Here is an 18677-nt window from a genome sequence, read left to right as displayed (position 1 = left end):
GGCATTTTTATTAATATTTATTTTTTTACTACTAATAGCGGCGATCAGCGATTTTTTCGTGACTGCGGCATTATGGCGGACACATCGGACAATTTTGACAAATTTTTGGGACCATTGTCATTTTCACAGCGAAAAGTGCTATAAAAATGCATTGATTACTGTGAAAATGACAACTGCAGTTTATGAGCTAACCACTAGGGGGCGCTGTAGGGGTTTAGTGTGACCTCATGTGTGTTTCTAACTGTAGGGGGGCGGGGCTGGACTTGTGACGTCACTGACCATCTTTCCCTATACCAGGGAACAGATGATCAGTGACACTGCCACAGTGAAGAACGGGGAAGCTGTGTTTACACTCTCCTCTCACCGTTCTTCAGCTCCTGTGACCGATCGCGGGACTGCGGTCACGGAGCTTCGGACCAGGTCGCAGGCACGCGCCCACGACCCACGGCTGGGCACTTAAAGAGGACGTACAGGTACGGGATTGTGCCCAGCCGACATATACCGGCGTTAGGCTGTCCTTAAGTGGTTAAAGGGGTTGTAAAGGTATTTTTTTTTCCTAAATATCTTCCTTTCCCTTAGTGCAGTCCTCTTTCACTTACCTCATCCTTCCATTTTGCTTTTAAATGTCCTTATTTCTTCTGAGAAATCCTCACTTCCTGTTCTTCTGTCTGTAACTCCACACAGTAATGCAAGGCTTTCTCCCTGGTGTGGAGTGTCGTGCTCGCCCCCTCCCTTGGACTACGGGAGAGTCAGGACGCTCTCTAACACACAGCTCCTTTCTCTATCTGCAACATAGAGAGTGTCCTGACTCTCTCTCTCTCTGACTCTTTAAGTTTAGGAAACACAATATATTGCCCAATTTCTTGGTAAAATATCAAAGATGAGGTTTCGGCAAATATACAGATACCCTTCATGCTTCCCTCTGCTGACCAGATTCATGGAGATGCTGATTTCATTTTCCAGCAGGACTTGGCACCTCCCACACTGCCAAAACTACCAATACCTGGTCACGTGATCATGGTATCACTGCGCTTGATTGGCCAGCAAACTCGCCTGACCTAAACCCCATAGAGAATCTGTGGGGTATTGTCGAGAAAGAGGAGAGACATGAGACCGAACAATGGAGAAGAGATGAAGGCAACTATCAAAGCAACCTGGGCTTCCATAACACCTCAGCAGTGCCTCCACGTCACGCCGCATGATCTCCTCCACGTCACGCCGCATGATCTCCTCCATGCCACGCCGCATGATCTCCTCCATGCCACGCCGCATGATCTCCTCCATGCCACGCCGCATGATCTCCTCCATGCCACGCCGCATGATCTCCTCCATGTCACGCCGCATGATCTCCTCCATGTCACGCCGCATGATCTCCTCCATGCCACGCCGCATGATCTCCTCCATGCCACGCCGCATGATCTCCTCCATGCCACGCCGCATGATCTCCTCCATGCCACGCCGCATGATCTCCTCCATGCCACGCCGCATGATCTCCTCCATGCCACGCCGCATGATCTCCTCCATGCCACGACGCATGATCTCCTCCATGCCACGACGCATGATCTCCTCCATGCCACGACGCATGATCTCCTCCATGCCACGCCGCATGATCTCCTCCATGTCACGCCGCATGATCTCCTCATGTCACGCCGCATGATCTCCTCCATGCCACGACGCATGATCTCCTGCATGCCACGCCGAATGATCTCCTCCATGTCACGCCGCATGATCTCCTCCATGCCACGCCGAATGATCTCCTCCATGCCACGCCGAATGATCTCCTCCATGCCACGCCGCATGATCTCCTCCATGCCACGCCGCATGATCTCCTCCATGCCACGCCGAATGATCTCCTCCATGCCACGCCGAATGATCTCCTCCATGCCACGCCGCATGATCTCCTCCATGCCACACCACATGATCTCCTCCATGCCACGACGCATGATCTCCTCCATGCCACGACGCATGATCTCCTCCATGCCACGCCGAATGATCTCCTCCATGTCACGCCGCATGATCTCCTCCATGCCACGCCGAATGATCTCCTCCATGCCACGACGCATGATCTCCTCCATGCCACGACGCATGATCTCCTCCATGCCACACCGCATGATCTCCTCCATGCCACGCCGCATGATCTCCTCCATGCCACGCCGCATGATCTCCTCCATGCCACGACGCATGATCTCCTCCATGCCACGCCGAATGATCTCCTCCATGCCACGCCGCATGATCTCCTCCATGCCACACCACATGATCTCCTCCATGCCACGACGCATGATCTCCTCCATGCCACGACGCATGATCTCCTCCATGCCACGCCGAATGATCTCCTCCATGTCACGCCGCATGATCTCCTCCATGCCACGCCGAATGATCTCCTCCATGCCACGACGCATGATCTCCTCCATGCCACGACGCATGATCTCCTCCATGCCACACCGCATGATCTCCTCCATGCCACGCCGCATGATCTCCTCCATGCCACGACGCATGATCTCCTCCATGCCACGACGCATGATCTCCTCCATGCCACGACGCATGATCCACGTAGATAGGCGTAACTTTAAATGGGCGTAGCGTATCGTAGTTACGCTACGCCGCCGCAACTTTGAGAGGCAAGTGCTGTATTGACAAAGCACTTGCCTCTAAAGTTACGGCGGCGTAGCGTAAATGTTCCGGCGTAAGCGCGCCTAAATCAAATGAGGAACAGGAGGGCGTGTTTTATGTAAACTAAGCCTGACCCCACGTAAATGACACACGCATGCTCAGTATCACGCCGATTTTTCAAATTAAATTACGCCCGCTCAATGCCTAGACGACGAGAACGTAATTTACGCAAAGCCCTATTCGCGATCGTTTTACGCAAACGACGGAAAATTTGATGCTGTCCCGACGTCCATACTTAACATTGCGTACGCCTCATAGACCCAGGGGTAACGTTACGCCGAAAAAAGCCTTACGCAAACGACGTAAAAAAAAACGGCGGACGTACGTTCTGAGAATCGGCGTATCTAGCTAATTTGCATACTCTACGCGGAAATCAACGGAAGTGCCACCTATCGGCCAGCGTAAATATGCACCTAAGATCCGACGGCGTACTAAGACGTACGTCAGTCGGATCAAGCCCCCATTCAGGCGTATCTTCTTTGTGGATCTGGCCCATAGTGTGTAACCCATCTATATAAAAGATATGAGTTTCACTTTTTGAATTGAATTACTGAAATAAATTTACTTTTTGATGATATTTAAATTTTACGAGATGCCCCTTTTGTACGTGATCCTGCACTTCCACCTGCAGAAGCCAATCTGCGGGTGTCAGGCACTCGATGTCCGCCGGTGATCTGACGTGCTGGTTCCATGTATCATGGAAGTTCCAGCGCATGCGCGAACTGATGCGCTCAGATGGTTCCAGCCATCGGGAAAGTTCCTTCAAGCACTGCGCAGGTGCAAACTTGCTGACGGAAATCCCCGAACGGCGGCCGGCATCCAGGGCGACGTGGATTGTGAGGTAAGTGGCCAGTCGGCCTCACGTCCTCGCTGCGCTCGGACGGCTCGCTTCGCTCGCTCGGCCTCCTGGCTCTTTTTTTAACATCCTCCAATCCACGGGGATGTTAAAGAATGAGCCTGGATGCCGGCTGAGGTTCGGGGATTTCCGTCGGGAAGTTTGCGCCTGCGCAGTCAGTGGAGGAACTTCCCCCATAGGGGAACATTGAGGACAAGTCACCGGCACCCACCGATCGTCGGGCAGAGACACAGAACGGGGCTCTGCCCATGTAAACGAGGCAGAGTTCTGTTCTAAAAGGGGGAAAATGATGGATTATGTGTTCCTGCAAAGCAGGGACTCAAATCCATCTCTTCCCTTAGTAAAAGCAGCACACATAGTCAACACAAACACTGGCTAAGCACACAGTTCACATTTTTATTGCCCAAGATGTTTAACCCCTTCCCAGCCAGTGTCATTAGTACAGTGACAGTGCATATTTTTACCTCTGATCACTGTATTAGTGTCACTGGTCCCCACAAAGTGTCAGTTATAGCTAGATTCACAAAGAGTTAGGCCGGCGTATCTACTGATCTGATCTATCTAACTCGGAATCTGCGCTGTCCTAAGTTTAAGTGTATTCTCAAACTGAGATACACTTAAACCTATCTAAGATACGATGGCTTGCGCCGTCGTATCTTAGGGTGCAATATTTAGGCTGGCCGCTAGGTGGCGCTTCCGTTGAGTTCGGCGTAGAATATGTAAATGCATAGATACGCCTATTCACGAACGTACGTGCGCCCGTCGCAGTAAAGGTATATGCGGTTTACATAAGGCATTTTCAGGCGTAAAGTTATTCCATCAAATAGCTGGACTAGTAATGTTAAGTATGGCAGTCGTTCCCTAATTTGAATTATGCGCGTTTACGCCGGCCACATTTACGCTATGCCGCCGTAACTTAGCAGGCAAGTACTTTGTAAATACAGCACTTGCCTTGCTAACTTACGGCGGCGTATCGTAAATACGATACGCTACGCCGACGCAAAGATGCAGCAATGTACCTGAATCTAGCTATTAGTGTCCAATTTGTCCGCCACAATATCGCAGTCCCACTATAAGGCCTGGTTCACACCTATGCAGGTTGCAATTTGCATATTCCAGGTGCATTTTGCGTGTTTCAATATACAATTTGATCCATTTGAAGTCTTTCCATAGTGCATAATATACTGTACATGGACATACTTTTCACTAAGCCAACATTTCTGTATTAAAAATCCTTTTTTTTTTTTTTATTGGTATTATGTAATATTCTAGTTTTTTGAGATACAGTGGAACCTCGGATTACGAGCATAATCCGTTCCAGGAGAATGCTCGTAATCCAAAGTACTCGCATATCAAAGCGAGTTTCCCCATTGAAGTCAATGGAAACGAAAATATTTCGTTCCGCATTGACTTCAATGGCATGCAATATACCGCAAGTGGCCAGAGGCGGGAGGGGTGCCGGAGAGCCTCGGAAACAGCCGGAAAGTCCCGAAGACAGCTATTTTTTTAATCAAAAGGCTTTTATTGCTCACAAAACATACAAAACATACAGGGCCGGATTCAGATACATTGCAGTATCTGTCGGCGCGGCGTAACGTATCTCAGATACGGTACGCCGCCGTAACTTAGGGCGCAAGTTCCGTATGCAGAAAGAACTTGCGCCCTTAGTTACGGCGGCGTACCGTATGTGTGTCGGCGTAAGCCTGCCTAATTCAAATGGGGATGATGTGGGCGTGTTTTATGTAAATTCACTATGACCCCACGTATTTGACGTATTTTACGAACGGCGCATGTGCCGTTCGTGAAAAGATCCCAGTGCGCATGCTCGAAATTACGCCACAAGTCGTCATTGCTTTAGACGTGAACGTAATTTACGTACAGCCCTATTCGCGAACGACTTACGCAAACGACGTAAAATTTAAAAAACTTGACGCGGGAACGACGTCCATACTTAACATTAGCTACGCCTCATATAGCAGGGGTAACTATACGCCAAAAAAAGCCTAACGTAAACGACGTAAAAAAATGTAACTGTACGGAAGCGCCACCTAGCGGCCAGCGTAAATATGCAGCCTAAGATACGACGGTGTAAGACACTTACGCCGGTCGGATCTTAGGAAAATCTATGCGTAATTGATTCTCTGAATCAGTCGCATAGTTAAGACCATGCACACTCAGAGATACGACGGCGTATCCGGAGATACGCCGTTGTATCTCCGTTCTGAATGTGGCCCACAAAGTATGGAAACATGAAATACTGTACACTGTAATCTGGTATTGAAATAACACAACAAAAGTCCTTGAGCACAGCATGCAACCAGTAACGTAAACAGTCCACTCCTAATCCCTCCGTGCTTATCGCATTCTGCTCAAACCCCTACCACCCCGCCCCGCACCCCCTCCCATAGGCCGCCCAGCCGTTCAGAGACTTAACCAAGTGACCAACCAAGTATCTGAGAACATAGTATTTTTGTGTCTTTCCGAATGCCTCCATTTGGCTCCGCTCGGCTCTGGCGCCCCCCCCTACCTCAGGCCAAACGCGGTACTGCACACCTATTTGACTTGAATTTTGCTCAACACTCCTGCACAACACTTGCAAACCGAGTTAGGATTCTTAAAAAGACAGTGGGTAGATTCAGAAAGCAATTGCGTCTGCGTAACCATAGTTACGCAGCGCAATTGCTTAGTTGCGCCGGCGTATCGACTGCTCCTGATTCAGAGAGCTTGATACGCCGACTGCAGCCTAAGATATGACTGGCATAAGGCTCTTATGCCGTCGTATCGTAGGCTGCATTCTTACGATGGCCGCTAGGTGGCGTTCCCGTAGTGGTCAGCGTAGAGTATGCAAATTGCATACTAACGCCGATTCACAACCATACGCGCGCCCTGCGTACGCAATTTACGTCGTTTACGTTCGTCGGGTTCCGCGTAAGGCTGCTCCTGCTATTAGCAGGGGCAGCCAATGCTAAGTATACCTGTCGTTCCCGCGTTGCGATGTTTGAAAATTACGTTGTTTGTGTAAGTGAATCGTGAATGCCGCTGGACGCCATTTACGTTCACGTTGAAGCAAATGACGTCCTTGTGACGTCATTTGCCGCAATGCACGTCGGGAAAGTTTCCCGACGGAGCATGCGCACTACGTTCGGCGCGGGAACGCGCCTAATTTAAATGATCCACGCCCCCTACGGAATCATTTAAATTACGCGCCCTTACGCCGGGCATTTTCAAGGAGTGCCCGCGCAAATTACGTAGCTACTGCTTCATGAATGAAGCGTAGCGCATGTAATTTACGGAGGCGCAGCATTAAAACGGTACGCTGCGCCATCCGTAAGAGGGCGCAAAAGGTACCTGAATCTACCCCAGTGCGCATATTGCAAAATGCTCGTTTACCGCGTTACTGGCAATCCGAGGTTCCACTGTACTGAATTTTGGCGTGTCACTCGCTGTAAGCCATAATCGGCAAAATGAAAAGAAAGAAATGCCGCCCTGCAGATGTAAAACTGCTTTAGGGACAGTCAGTAAGTGGTACAGTAAATACGGCTCCAGATTTCAGGTGAAGTGTTAACAATATCAATGGACATGTAAATGGCGTGGTGTGACGTCCAGGTTGACCATACATGAAGGTCACTTAGGGGCCGTTCCATTTCAGAAATTGCCCTCTTAGCACATTGTAAAGTATCTCTAATTATACCTTCAGTCACGGCAGAAATAAAGTGCCTAGTTACTGTCACACTAACCCCCTTGTATAAATGGTTGTTTGTGTGATGCAAATGAACCATGGTATAGAGACAAGGACCGTAATACTAAACTGCACATACTGTACATTATTCAGAGCCACTTAGGAGTATGTAGTCAGGAACATATAACAGAGGCGCACTGAGCATGCTCTGTGCCGGAAATGATTGCATCTGCCCAGAAGATCTCACCTTCATGTAGAAGAGTTTATCAAGTCTTCTTTTTCCTATTACATCAATGTGCTAAATGTTCTGTTTCAAATGCCACTTTATGCATTGACTTACCTTCTTAGACCCAGTCTGTCCGGATTCAGGTAGGGCGGCGTATAGAGGTCGACCGATATGGGTTTTTCTCTGGCCGATACCGATGCCGATATTTCAAAATCGGGGCGGCCGATGGCCGATATTTTAGGCCGATTTTTGCGGCCGATATTTTAGGCCGATTTTTTTTTTCTTTCCCATTATTTTAGAAAACCTAGGTTGGGGAGGAGGTTATTGTTTAGGGTGGAAAGGTGGAGTGCAGCCTATCAGTGTCCATCAGTGCCCACCAATGCAGCTCACCAGTGTAGCCTATCAGTGTCCATCAGTGCCACCTCATTAGTGTCCACCAGTTCAGCCTGTCAGTGCAACCTCATCAGTGCCTACCAGTTCAGCCCATTAGTGTCCATCAGTACCACCTCATTAGTGCCCACCAGTGCAGCCCATCAGTGCCACCTCATAATTATTAAAAAAGAAAAAAAAATACAATCTTAGTCATTTTAAGGAGGGGGGTACAGAGAGGTGGTTGTGGAGGAGGGAGGTACAGAGAGGTGGTTGTGGAGGAGGGAGGTACAGAGAGGTGGTTGTGGCGGAGGGAGGTACAGAGGTGGCTGTAAAGCTACCTCTCTGTACCCCCTCCTCTACAGCCACCTCTCTGTACCCGCCTCCTCCACAGCCACCTCTCTCTGTACCCGCCTCCTCCACAGCCATGTGTTGTGGAGAGGGATGGGTGGGGATGCATTGTGCCCCTTAACTTAAAATAAGGGTCACGCTGATGGGCACATTTTATGTTAAGGGGCACTCTGATGGGCACAACAAAACGTGCTCCTTAACATAAAATTTGCCCATCAGAGTGCCCCTTAACATGCAATATGCCCATCAGCGAACACATTAAAAATATACCCATCAGAGTGCCCCTTGACATAAAATTTGCCCATCACAGTGTCCCTTAATAACATAAAATGTGCCCATGAGCACATTTATTGTTATTAAGGGACACTCTGATGGGCAAATTTTATGTTAAGGGGCACTCTGATGGGTATATTTTTAATGTGTATGCTGATGGGCATATTTTATGTTAAGGGGCAATCTGATGGGCACAACAAAATGTGTCCATCAGTGTGCCTCTTAAAACAATATGCTCATCAGTGCGCACATTAAAAATATACCCATCAGAGTGCCCCTTAACATAAAAAAGTGCCCATCAGCGTGACCTTGCCCAGCAGTGTTAGTGTTGACAAAAAATAAATGCCCATAGTGATCTACATCAATGAACGAATATGCCACATACCTAGCTCGAATGCAGGGGATGCTGCAAAATAAGAAGCCGGGAAGGAGTAGCAGGGGGCGGGGTGCGCACTGGGCGTCACGCCTCTACTCGCAACGGAGAGCCAGTAGAAGACCCGGGAACCAGGAGCAGCAGGGGGTGGGGCACGCAAGGGTGACGTGAGAGACAGGCGTGGCCCCCTACTCGCAATGTGAGCACGGAGTGGACCGCGAGCTGCGGGGGAAGGACCGTGACGTCACGCCCCTACTCGCCGCCGTACGTAGACTTCCAGGACCTGCGGTGAGTAGCAGAGGCCAATGCGGATGGAGGATTCATGGCGGGGGCGGGGGCACTGGTGACTGGTCAGTACATGACTGGAAGGCAAGGGACCTCAAGGCCTGGATATTGTAGCGGCGAATCGGCCGATTTTTTCACGATAATCGGCCGATGCCGATTTCACAAAAACGGCCAAATATCGGCCGATATATCGGCCGACCGATATATCGGTCGACCTCTAGCGGCGTATCTTTTAGCCGCCGTAGCGTATCGTATTTACGCTACGCCGCCGTAAGTTATAGAGGCAAGTGCTGTATTTACAAAGCACTTGCGTCCTAAGTTACGGCGGCGTAGCGTAAATGTGCCGGTCTAAGCACGCCTAATTCAAATTGTGGCGTGTTTTATGCAAATGATTCGTGACCCGACCTGATTGACGTTTTTTACGAACAGCGCATGCGCCGTCCGTGGACATATCCCAGTGCGCATGCTCCAAATTACGCCGCAAGGACTTATTGGTTTCGACGTGAACGTAAATTACGTCCAGCCCCATTCACGGACAACTTACGCAAACGACGTAAAAATTTCAAAATTCGACGCGGGACCGACGTCCATACTTAACATTGGCTAGGCCAGCTTTTTGTTGGACTAACTTTAGCCTGAAAACGCCTTACGTAAACGGCGTATCTTTACTGCGACGGGCAAGTGTACGTTCGTGAATAGGCGTATCTTGCTGATTTACGCCTTCTAGGCGTAAATCAGCGTTCACGCCCCTAGCGGCCGGCCTAAGTAGAAAGATAATATACGACGGCGCAGGCCGTCGTATCTTAGCTAGATTTAAGTGTATCTCATTTTGAGAATACACTTAAAGATACGACGGCTTGGATTCAGAGTTACGCCGGCGTATCTACTGATACGCCAGCTTAACTCTTTCTGAATCTGGCTAAGTCTGTCCAGGTAGTACGGTCACCTGTTGACTTAACACCAACAGGCAGTTTAACTCTTCAATATGACACAGAAGGTGAATCTAATCCAATTTTACTGAAGTGCACAGGATATTTTTGCAGTATTTTGAAGAGTAATGCCTCGTACAGTCGATCGGAAATTCCGACAACAAAACCGTGGATTTTTTTTACGAAGGATGTTGGCTCAAACTTGTCTTGCATACATACGGTCACACAAATGTTGTCGGAAATTCCGCGGTGACGTACAACACGTACGACGGCATTATTAACCACTTAAGGACCCCCTACCGACTATATACGTCGGCAGAATGGCACGGCTGGGCACAGGCACGTACAGGTACGTCGCCTTTAAGAGCTCAGCCGTGGGTCGCGGGCGCACGCACGTGACCGGGTCCAAAAGCTCCGTGACCGCACCCGATCGCCGCCGGTGTCCCGCGATCGGTCACAGGAGCTGAAGAACGGGGAGAGGTGAGTGTAAGCACACCTTCCCCGTTCTTCACTGTAGCAATGTCAGTGATCGTCTGTTCCCTGATATAGGGAACGACGATCACTGATGTCCAGCCCCGCCCCCCTACAGTTTGAAACACATATGAGGTCACACTTAACCCCTACAGCGCCCCCTAGTGGTTAACTCCTAAACTGCAATTGTCATTTTCACAGTAATCGGTGCATTTTTATAGCACTGTTCGCTGTAAAAATGACAATGGTCCCAAAAATGTGTAAAAATTGTCTGATGTGTCCGCTATAATGTCGCAGTCACGAAAAAAATCGCTGATCGCCACCATTAGTAGTAAAAAATGTATTATTAATAAAAATGCCATAAAACTATCCCCTATTTTGTAAACGCTATTCGCTGGATTCATGTACAGTTACGACCGCGTATCAGTAGATACGCCGTCGTAACTCCGAATCCACGACGTCGTACATTTAAGCGTATGCTCAAACTGAGATACGCTTAAATGTTGCTAAGATACGACCGGCGTAAGTCTCCTACGCCGTTGTATCTTAGCTGCATATTTACGCTGGCCGCTAGGGGCGTGTACGCTTAGAATATGTAAATCAGCAAGATACGCCTATTCACGAACGTACGCACGCCCGTCGCAGTAAAGATACGCCGCTTACATAAGGCGTTTTCAGGCGTAAAGATAAACCACCAAAAAGATGGCGCAGCCAATGTTAAGAATATTCAGAATAGGGCTGGGCGTAGGTTCACGTCGAAAGCATTGACTATTTGCGATGTGATTTGGAGCATGCGCACTGGGATACGTCCACGGACGGCGCATGCGCCGTTTGTTCGAAGTGTCATTTACGTGAGGTCACATATAATTTCCATAAGGAAATGGTCCGGGTCTTAAGTGGTTAAAGGAAAGTTCAATACCAGTCGTGTTAGTAGAAGTTTGGTGAGAGACGATTCGCGCTTTTCAGCCTAGCGCTTTTCAGTCCGTTACAGCGTGACGAATGTGCTCTCTCCGTTGCGAACGCTAGTTTTACCAGACTGAACGCTTCCACCTCGTACTTGATTCAGAGCATGCGTGGAATTTTGTGCGTCGGAATTATCCACACACACGATCGGAATTTCCGACAACAAGACTTGTTGTCGGAAAATTTGAGAACCAGCTTTCAAACTTTTGTTGTCGGAAATTCCGACAGAAAATGTCCGATGGAGACTACACACGGTCGGAATTTCCGACAACAAGCTCACATCGAACATTTGTTGTCGGAAATTCCGACTGTGTATACGCGGGCATAAGAAGACAATGAGGTTGATTTACTACGGCTGGGAAGCTGCTCCAGGAGAGGACACCGGAGCAGCTTTCCCCAAGCCCACCACGCTTAAAGGGGTTGTAAAGGTTTGTTTTTTATTTTCTAAATAGGTTCCTTTAAGCTCGTGCATTGTTGGTTCACTTACCTTTTCCTTCCATTTCCCTTCTAAATGATTTTTTTTCTTTGTCTGAATTTCTCACTTCCTGTTCCTCCTCAGTAAGCTGTTCTGTCTGACTAACCCCCAGCCAGATGATGGGGGCAAGCTTACTGAGGAGAAACAGGAAGTGATAAATTCAGACAAAGGAAACATTTTTTTAGAAGGGAAATCAAAGGAAAGGGTTCCTCCCACTGACACCAATGATGGGACACTATTCCTCCCACTGATACCAATGATGGGGCACTATTATGTCCACTGACACCAATGATGGGACCAGGGGCAGACTGACCATTGAGTCACTCGGGCACTGCCCGAGGGCCCCATGCCACTAGGGGGCCCCATCAGGGTTGCCAGGCTCCGTAAAACCAGGGACAGTATGTAAAAATCAGTGTTTTTTTTAGATCTGTCCCTGATATGTCCGAAACCAACATGCTTTTGATGTGAAAATCCCAAGATTTTAGCTGCCCCGCCTAAATAGTAGCATGGTGAAAAATATAGAGTTGCCCATATTAACCAATCACAATTGTTTTCTCTAAACTTCACCATGTTTTAGTGTATCCTAGCAGAGGGAGGGAGTCACCGCTCCAGGTGGATCTTGTAAGCAATTTAGGAACTTCTCAGGAAACCATGGCTCTGACTAAGCACTGAAATAGTGTGAAACGCGTCGGCTGTCCCTTCCTTTGGCTGTGTTTTGTGATGCATGTCCATTTTTACCAAAAAAGACAACTTTTAAAGTTTCCTTGGAGTGCGGCTGTCCATTCCTTTTGAAATTCTACATTTTAGTGTATCCTAACCCCCTCCATTTTCCACTTATTGCTAAAAAAGAAATAGTTCATTGGCTCTTTTCACAATCTTTCTCCCTCCCAATCCAGGAAATCGTCTTAAAGAGGATCACAGAGGAACTTCCGCCGGTTCTGGAACACTACGCACAGCCAGTCAACAGGAGGCGCTACCCAACATGGGGCAGATTTCTACAGACTCTAATAAGCAATGGTAAGTATAGGCAGCTTCAACAACGACTGCTGGGGATAGGCCTGAATTTGGGGTCCCCCAGAACAAAGGGCTTCTTGCCCAAAATTTGTATTTTTTGACCGACAACAGTTATGGTTATGTGGACTGGCCATGGTTTGTTGGTTTACAGTAGATTTAAACATTTTTAAAATGTCGATAGTTCGGGAAATGAGGACTACCTTCCTAAATCTCCAGGTTAGGGCAAATTATGCATGTAGCATTGACTTGCTGAAATCTATCTGCCCTTAGCTCAGGCATGCAGCCAGTATGGCTTGCTTAGTGTAGAAAGTAGGGTTGTCCCGGTACCAGTATCGGTATCGGGACCGATACCGAGTATTAGCTCAAATACCCCCGATACCAAAATAGAATACTTTACCCCCCCCCCCCGCCGCCGTGTGTCGCAAAGCCGCCGCCGCTGCCGCATTAATCACCGCGGCGCGGGGACACTCCCCCTTGAACGGATCTGTCCAATCGCGAGCAAGGGGGAGTGTCTCTATACACAGCGCGGCAGGGAAAACGGCTATTCAAACGAAAGCTGACTGTAATGTTCCCCGTGCGGTGATTAACGCGGCAGCGGCATCATTTAGGTACGGGGGACATGGCTGCATGTGGGGGGACATGGCTGCATGTGGGGGGTAATGACTGTATATGTGGGGGACATGGCTGCAATATGTTTGGGGACATGGCTGCGTATATGTGGGACATGGCTGCATATGTTGGGGACATGGCTGCATATGTTGGGGACATGGCTGCATATGTTGGGGACATGGCTGCAATATGTTTGGGGACATGGCTGCGTATATGTGGGACATGGCTGGATATGTTGGGGACATGGCTGCATATGTTGGGGACATGGCTGCATATGTTGGGGACATGGCTGCATATGTTTGGTGACATGGCTGCATATGTGGGGGACATGGCTGCATATGTTTGGGGACATGGCTGCATATGTGGGGGACATGGCTGCATTTGGGGACATGGCTGCATATGTTTGGGGACATGGCTGCATATGTGGAGGACATGACTGCATATGTGGGGGGACATGGCTGCATATGTGGGGGGACATGGCTGCATATGTGGGGGACATGGCTGCATATGTGGGGGACATGGCTGCATATGTTTGGGGACATGGCTGCATATGTTTGGGACATGGCTGCATATGTGGGGGACATGGCTGCATATGTGGGGGACATGGCTGCATATGTGGGGGACATGGCTGCATATGTTTGGGGACATGGCTGCATATGTTTGGGACATGGCTGCATATGTGAGGGACATGGCTGCATATGTTTGGGGACATGGCTGCATATGTTGGGGACATGGCTGCATATGTTTGGGGACATGGCTACATATGTGGGGGACATGGCTGCATTTGGGGACACATTTAAAAAAAAGTATCGGTATTCGGTATCGGCGAGTACATAAAAAAAAGTATCGGTACTCGTACTCAGTCCTAAAAAAGTGGTATCGGGACAACCCTAGTAGAAAGCCTCTCCTCCTATCAGCATGCTGGCTCAGTGTGCTGTTTCTTCCTCTCTCACAGTTCCAGCCCTGCTGTACAGTGAATGCAAGAGTTAGTTAACTCTTCTCTGTAATTATAATTAACGATTTATCATCTACTCATCATCTATAAATAATGTCGGCACCACATCCCCTTGATTGGTAACAATTTGAAAGAAGTAAGGGTTTGGGATTTTAAAAGTGCAAAATTACAACAAGAAAATATATGAAAAAATATTTATTTATAAAAGTTAAAATGACAGAATATAAAAAAATCCATCCGATGATACAATACAGTTTCAAGAATGTGCAAGCTGAAAAATTCTCTCTACAGGTTTCGCCACGGTCTGTAGCTTCCTCAGGAGAATTACATTTATCAGGCACTCAACTGAAAATAGACAAAAAACAATACATAAATTTACAAAATGATACAAAGAATACAAAAGTTACGAAATTTCGTAACTTTTGTATTCTTTGTATCGTTTTGTAAATGTATGTATTGTTTTTTCTCTATTTTCAGTAGATAGTGCCTGATAAATGTAATTCTCCTGAGGAAGCTACTAACCGTGGTGAAACATGTAGAGAGAATTTTTCAGCTTGCACATTCTTGAAACTGTATTGTATCATCGGACGGATTTTTCCTATAATTACGGAGCTGCCTTTTATATCTCTTTTCAGCTTTACTCAGCTCATCAATACCATCCAAGAGTATAACACAATTTATTTGTATTGGTATTCGTAAAATGAAATTCTGTTCATAAGATTGTTGTGATCTCTAGGTGGAGTCATTGAAGCCTACCCTCCAGCTGAGAGCATTACCTGCCTCACTGTGGACCTCCTGATTAACCCCGGGGGAGAAATCCAGATGGTGTCCTGTGGGGATCAGATTCATGGTAGCAGTCCCCTGCAATGTATAGGGAGTTCGGTTCCTCAGTGCTCGGTACCCCCAAGCGTGCTGTCATCCATCTGCAACCGCATCGGAGAAGCCTGCAAAATCCGTGGTGTGCTTGGATACGTGTCTGTGGAACTCATAACATTTATAGACCCTCAAAGTCTTGAACAGGAGGTAAGATTTCTTCAGTATTTTAATAAAGAAAAACCAATCACCCTACTCTGTCCATATGACCCATGTATAACCAATCACTCTACTCTGTCCATATGACCCACGTATAACCAATCACCCTACTCTGTCCATATGACCCATGTATAAGCCATCACCCTACTCTATCCATGACCCATGTATAACCAATCACCCTACTCTGTCCATATGACCCACGTATAACCAATCACCCTACTCTGTCCATATGACCCATGTATAAGCCATCACCCTACTCTATCCATGACCCATGTATAACCAATCACCCTACTCTGTCCATATGACCCATGTATAACCAATCATCCTACTCTGTCCATATGACCCACGTATAACCAATCACCCTACTCTGTCCATATGACCCACGTATAACCAATCACCCTACTCTGTCCATATGATATATGTATAAGCCATCACCCTACTCTATCCATGACCCATGTATAACCCATCACCCTACTCTATCCATGACCCATGTATAACCAATCACCCTACTCTGTCCATGACCCATGTATAACCAATCCCCTTACTCTGTCCATATGATATATGTATAAGCCATCACCCTACTCTATCCATGACCCATGTATAACCCATCACCCTACTCTATCCATGACCCATGTATAACCCATCACCCTACTCTATCCATGACCCATGTATAAGCCATCACCCTACTCTATCCATGACCCATGTATAACCAATCACCCTACTCTGTCCATATGACCCATGTATAACCAATCATCCTACTCTGTCCATATGACCCACGTATAACCAATCACCCTACTCTGTCCATATGACTAGGGGTGCAACGGATCACAAAATTCACGGATCGGATCGATCCTCGGATCAGGGGTCACGGATCGGATCATTTTCGGGTCAGAAAAAAAAAAAAAAGACAAATCTTGTTACACCCACCAGAGTTTTAGATTTCACAGTTCTTCTCAACACAAAACAGAGCTTATGTGCTTAAATACAGTGTTTGGAAATCCGACGGACTGTTTATTGCTAATGTGACAGAACACCTCTGATTTTCACATTTAAACAGTCCGTCAGATTTACAAATACTGTATTTAAGCGTATAAGCTCTGTTTTGTGTTGAAATAACTGCATCTCGCAATACTTATATGTGCAGCCAAGTGGAAGTCGCAGCCCCATGTACGAAAGTGGTGTCACCAGTTCCCTACTGTGACCTGAACTATCCCAATCATCAGATCCCTTTAGTTTCATTGATCGGCGGGCTGAGTGTCTAGTGAAAATCCCCCCTACGTGCTCAGTCCATACAGATCCCCCCTATCGCCTCCTCTCTCTTCTCTGGCAAGCAGCAGGACGCCCGGTGCGGCGGCGGCAGTGGCTCCCTGTGTGGATTCCTCAAGGTGCAGCATGGAGCTCATCGCTGGGCTGTTAGGAGTCAATGACATATTGAGCTCAAGTGCCCACAAACTTCCGAGGAGCAGCCTGCATCCCCCGCGCCGGGTGGACCTCGATGGCCGCCGCTTCGATAGCTAGGCCGAAGCCGCGGCCTTTCCTATGGACCTGGAGGCCCGTGGATCGCCGCGTGTCCCGACCCAAAGGTGCTGATCCGTACGGATCAGTTGCACCCCTAGTGACAATACTTGATGTGTTCCCACTGTCATATGGCATTCTTGTGCTACAGTGCCTACACACCGTCACGGTTTTATCCACTAACCTCTTTCCTTCATCATTATATTTGACAGGGATGCCAAAATGCTCCCATACATGGGGATTTAAATGACGCGGGGCATTCAAGCTCCTCCGTTCGCCATGACCACGCTGTGTGTGGACTGAACATGCGCAAATTATTATTTTTTTAGAAAACCAATCCTCGGATCACGTGTGTGCGGTTCGGATCAATCTTTTTCGGTTCGGATCACGGATCAATGACGATCCGTTGCACCCCTACATATGACCCATATATAACCAATCACCCTACTCTGTCCATATGATATATGTATAACCAATCACCCTACTCTGTCCATATGACCCATGTATAACCAATCACCCTACTCTGTCCATATGACCCATGTATAACCAATCACCCTACTCTGTCCATATGACCCATATATAACCAATCACCCTACTATATCCATATGACCCATATATAACCAATCACCCTACTCTGTCCATATGACCCATATATAACCAATCACCCTACTCTGTCCATATGACCCATATATAACCAATCACCCTACTATATCCATATGACCCATATATAACCAATCACCCTACTCTGTCCATATGACCCATATATAACCAATCACCCTACTCTGTCCATATGACCCATATATAACCAATCACCCTACTCTGTCCATATGACCCATGTATAACCAATCACCCTACTCTGTCCATATGATATATGTATAACCAATCACCCTACTCTGTCCATATGACCCACGTATAACCAATCACCCTACTCTGTCCATATGACCCATATATAACCAATCACCCTACTCTGTCCATATGATATATGTATAACCAATCACCCTACTCTGTCCATATGACCCATGTATAACCAATCACTCTACTCTGTCCATATGACCCATGTATAACCAATCACCCTACTCTGTCCATATGACCCATGTATAACCAATCACCCTACTCTGTCCATATGACCCATGTATAACCAATCACCCTACTCTGTCCATATGACCCCAATATAACCAATCACCCTACTCTGTCCATATGACCCATATATAACCAATCACCCTACTCTGTCCATATGACCCATATATAACCAATCACCCTACTCTGTCCATGACCCATATATAACCAATCACCATACTCTGTCCATATGACCCATATATAACCAATCACCCTACTCTGTCCATATGACCCACGTATAACCAATCACCCTACTCTGTCCATGAACCATATATAACCAATCACCATACTCTGTCCATATGACCCACGTATAACCAATCACCCTACTCTGTCCATATGACCCATATATAACCAATCACCATACTCTGTCCATATGACCCACGTATAACCAATCACCCTACTCATATAACCTGTATGCCCTTTCCATATGACCTACAGCATGTGTAAGCCATCACCCTACTCTGTCCATATGACCCATATATAACCAATCACCCTACTCTGTCCATATGACCCATA

At 47.5% G+C, this 18677-nt stretch overlaps 1 protein-coding gene across 1 annotated transcript in view; it reads left to right on the top strand.

Annotated features, from left to right (window-relative positions):
• IQCH (IQ motif containing H) overlaps positions 1–18677 on the top strand; it is a 240817-nt gene that overhangs the window by 187156 nt on the left and 34984 nt on the right. The window contains exons 15-16 of the mRNA XM_040342244.1: positions 12817–12937; positions 15235–15521. Coding sequence (XP_040198178.1) covers positions 12817–12937; positions 15235–15521 — 408 coding nt within the window. The remainder of the gene's footprint in view (positions 1–12816; positions 12938–15234; positions 15522–18677) is intronic.

The sequence above is a fragment of the Rana temporaria genome, chromosome 3 (assembly GCF_905171775.1).
Source record: "Rana temporaria chromosome 3, aRanTem1.1, whole genome shotgun sequence".
NCBI classification, from domain to species: domain Eukaryota; kingdom Metazoa; phylum Chordata; class Amphibia; order Anura; family Ranidae; genus Rana; species Rana temporaria.
Note: the sequence above shows the minus strand (reverse complement) of the source record. Positions and strands in the feature narration are given on the sequence as shown.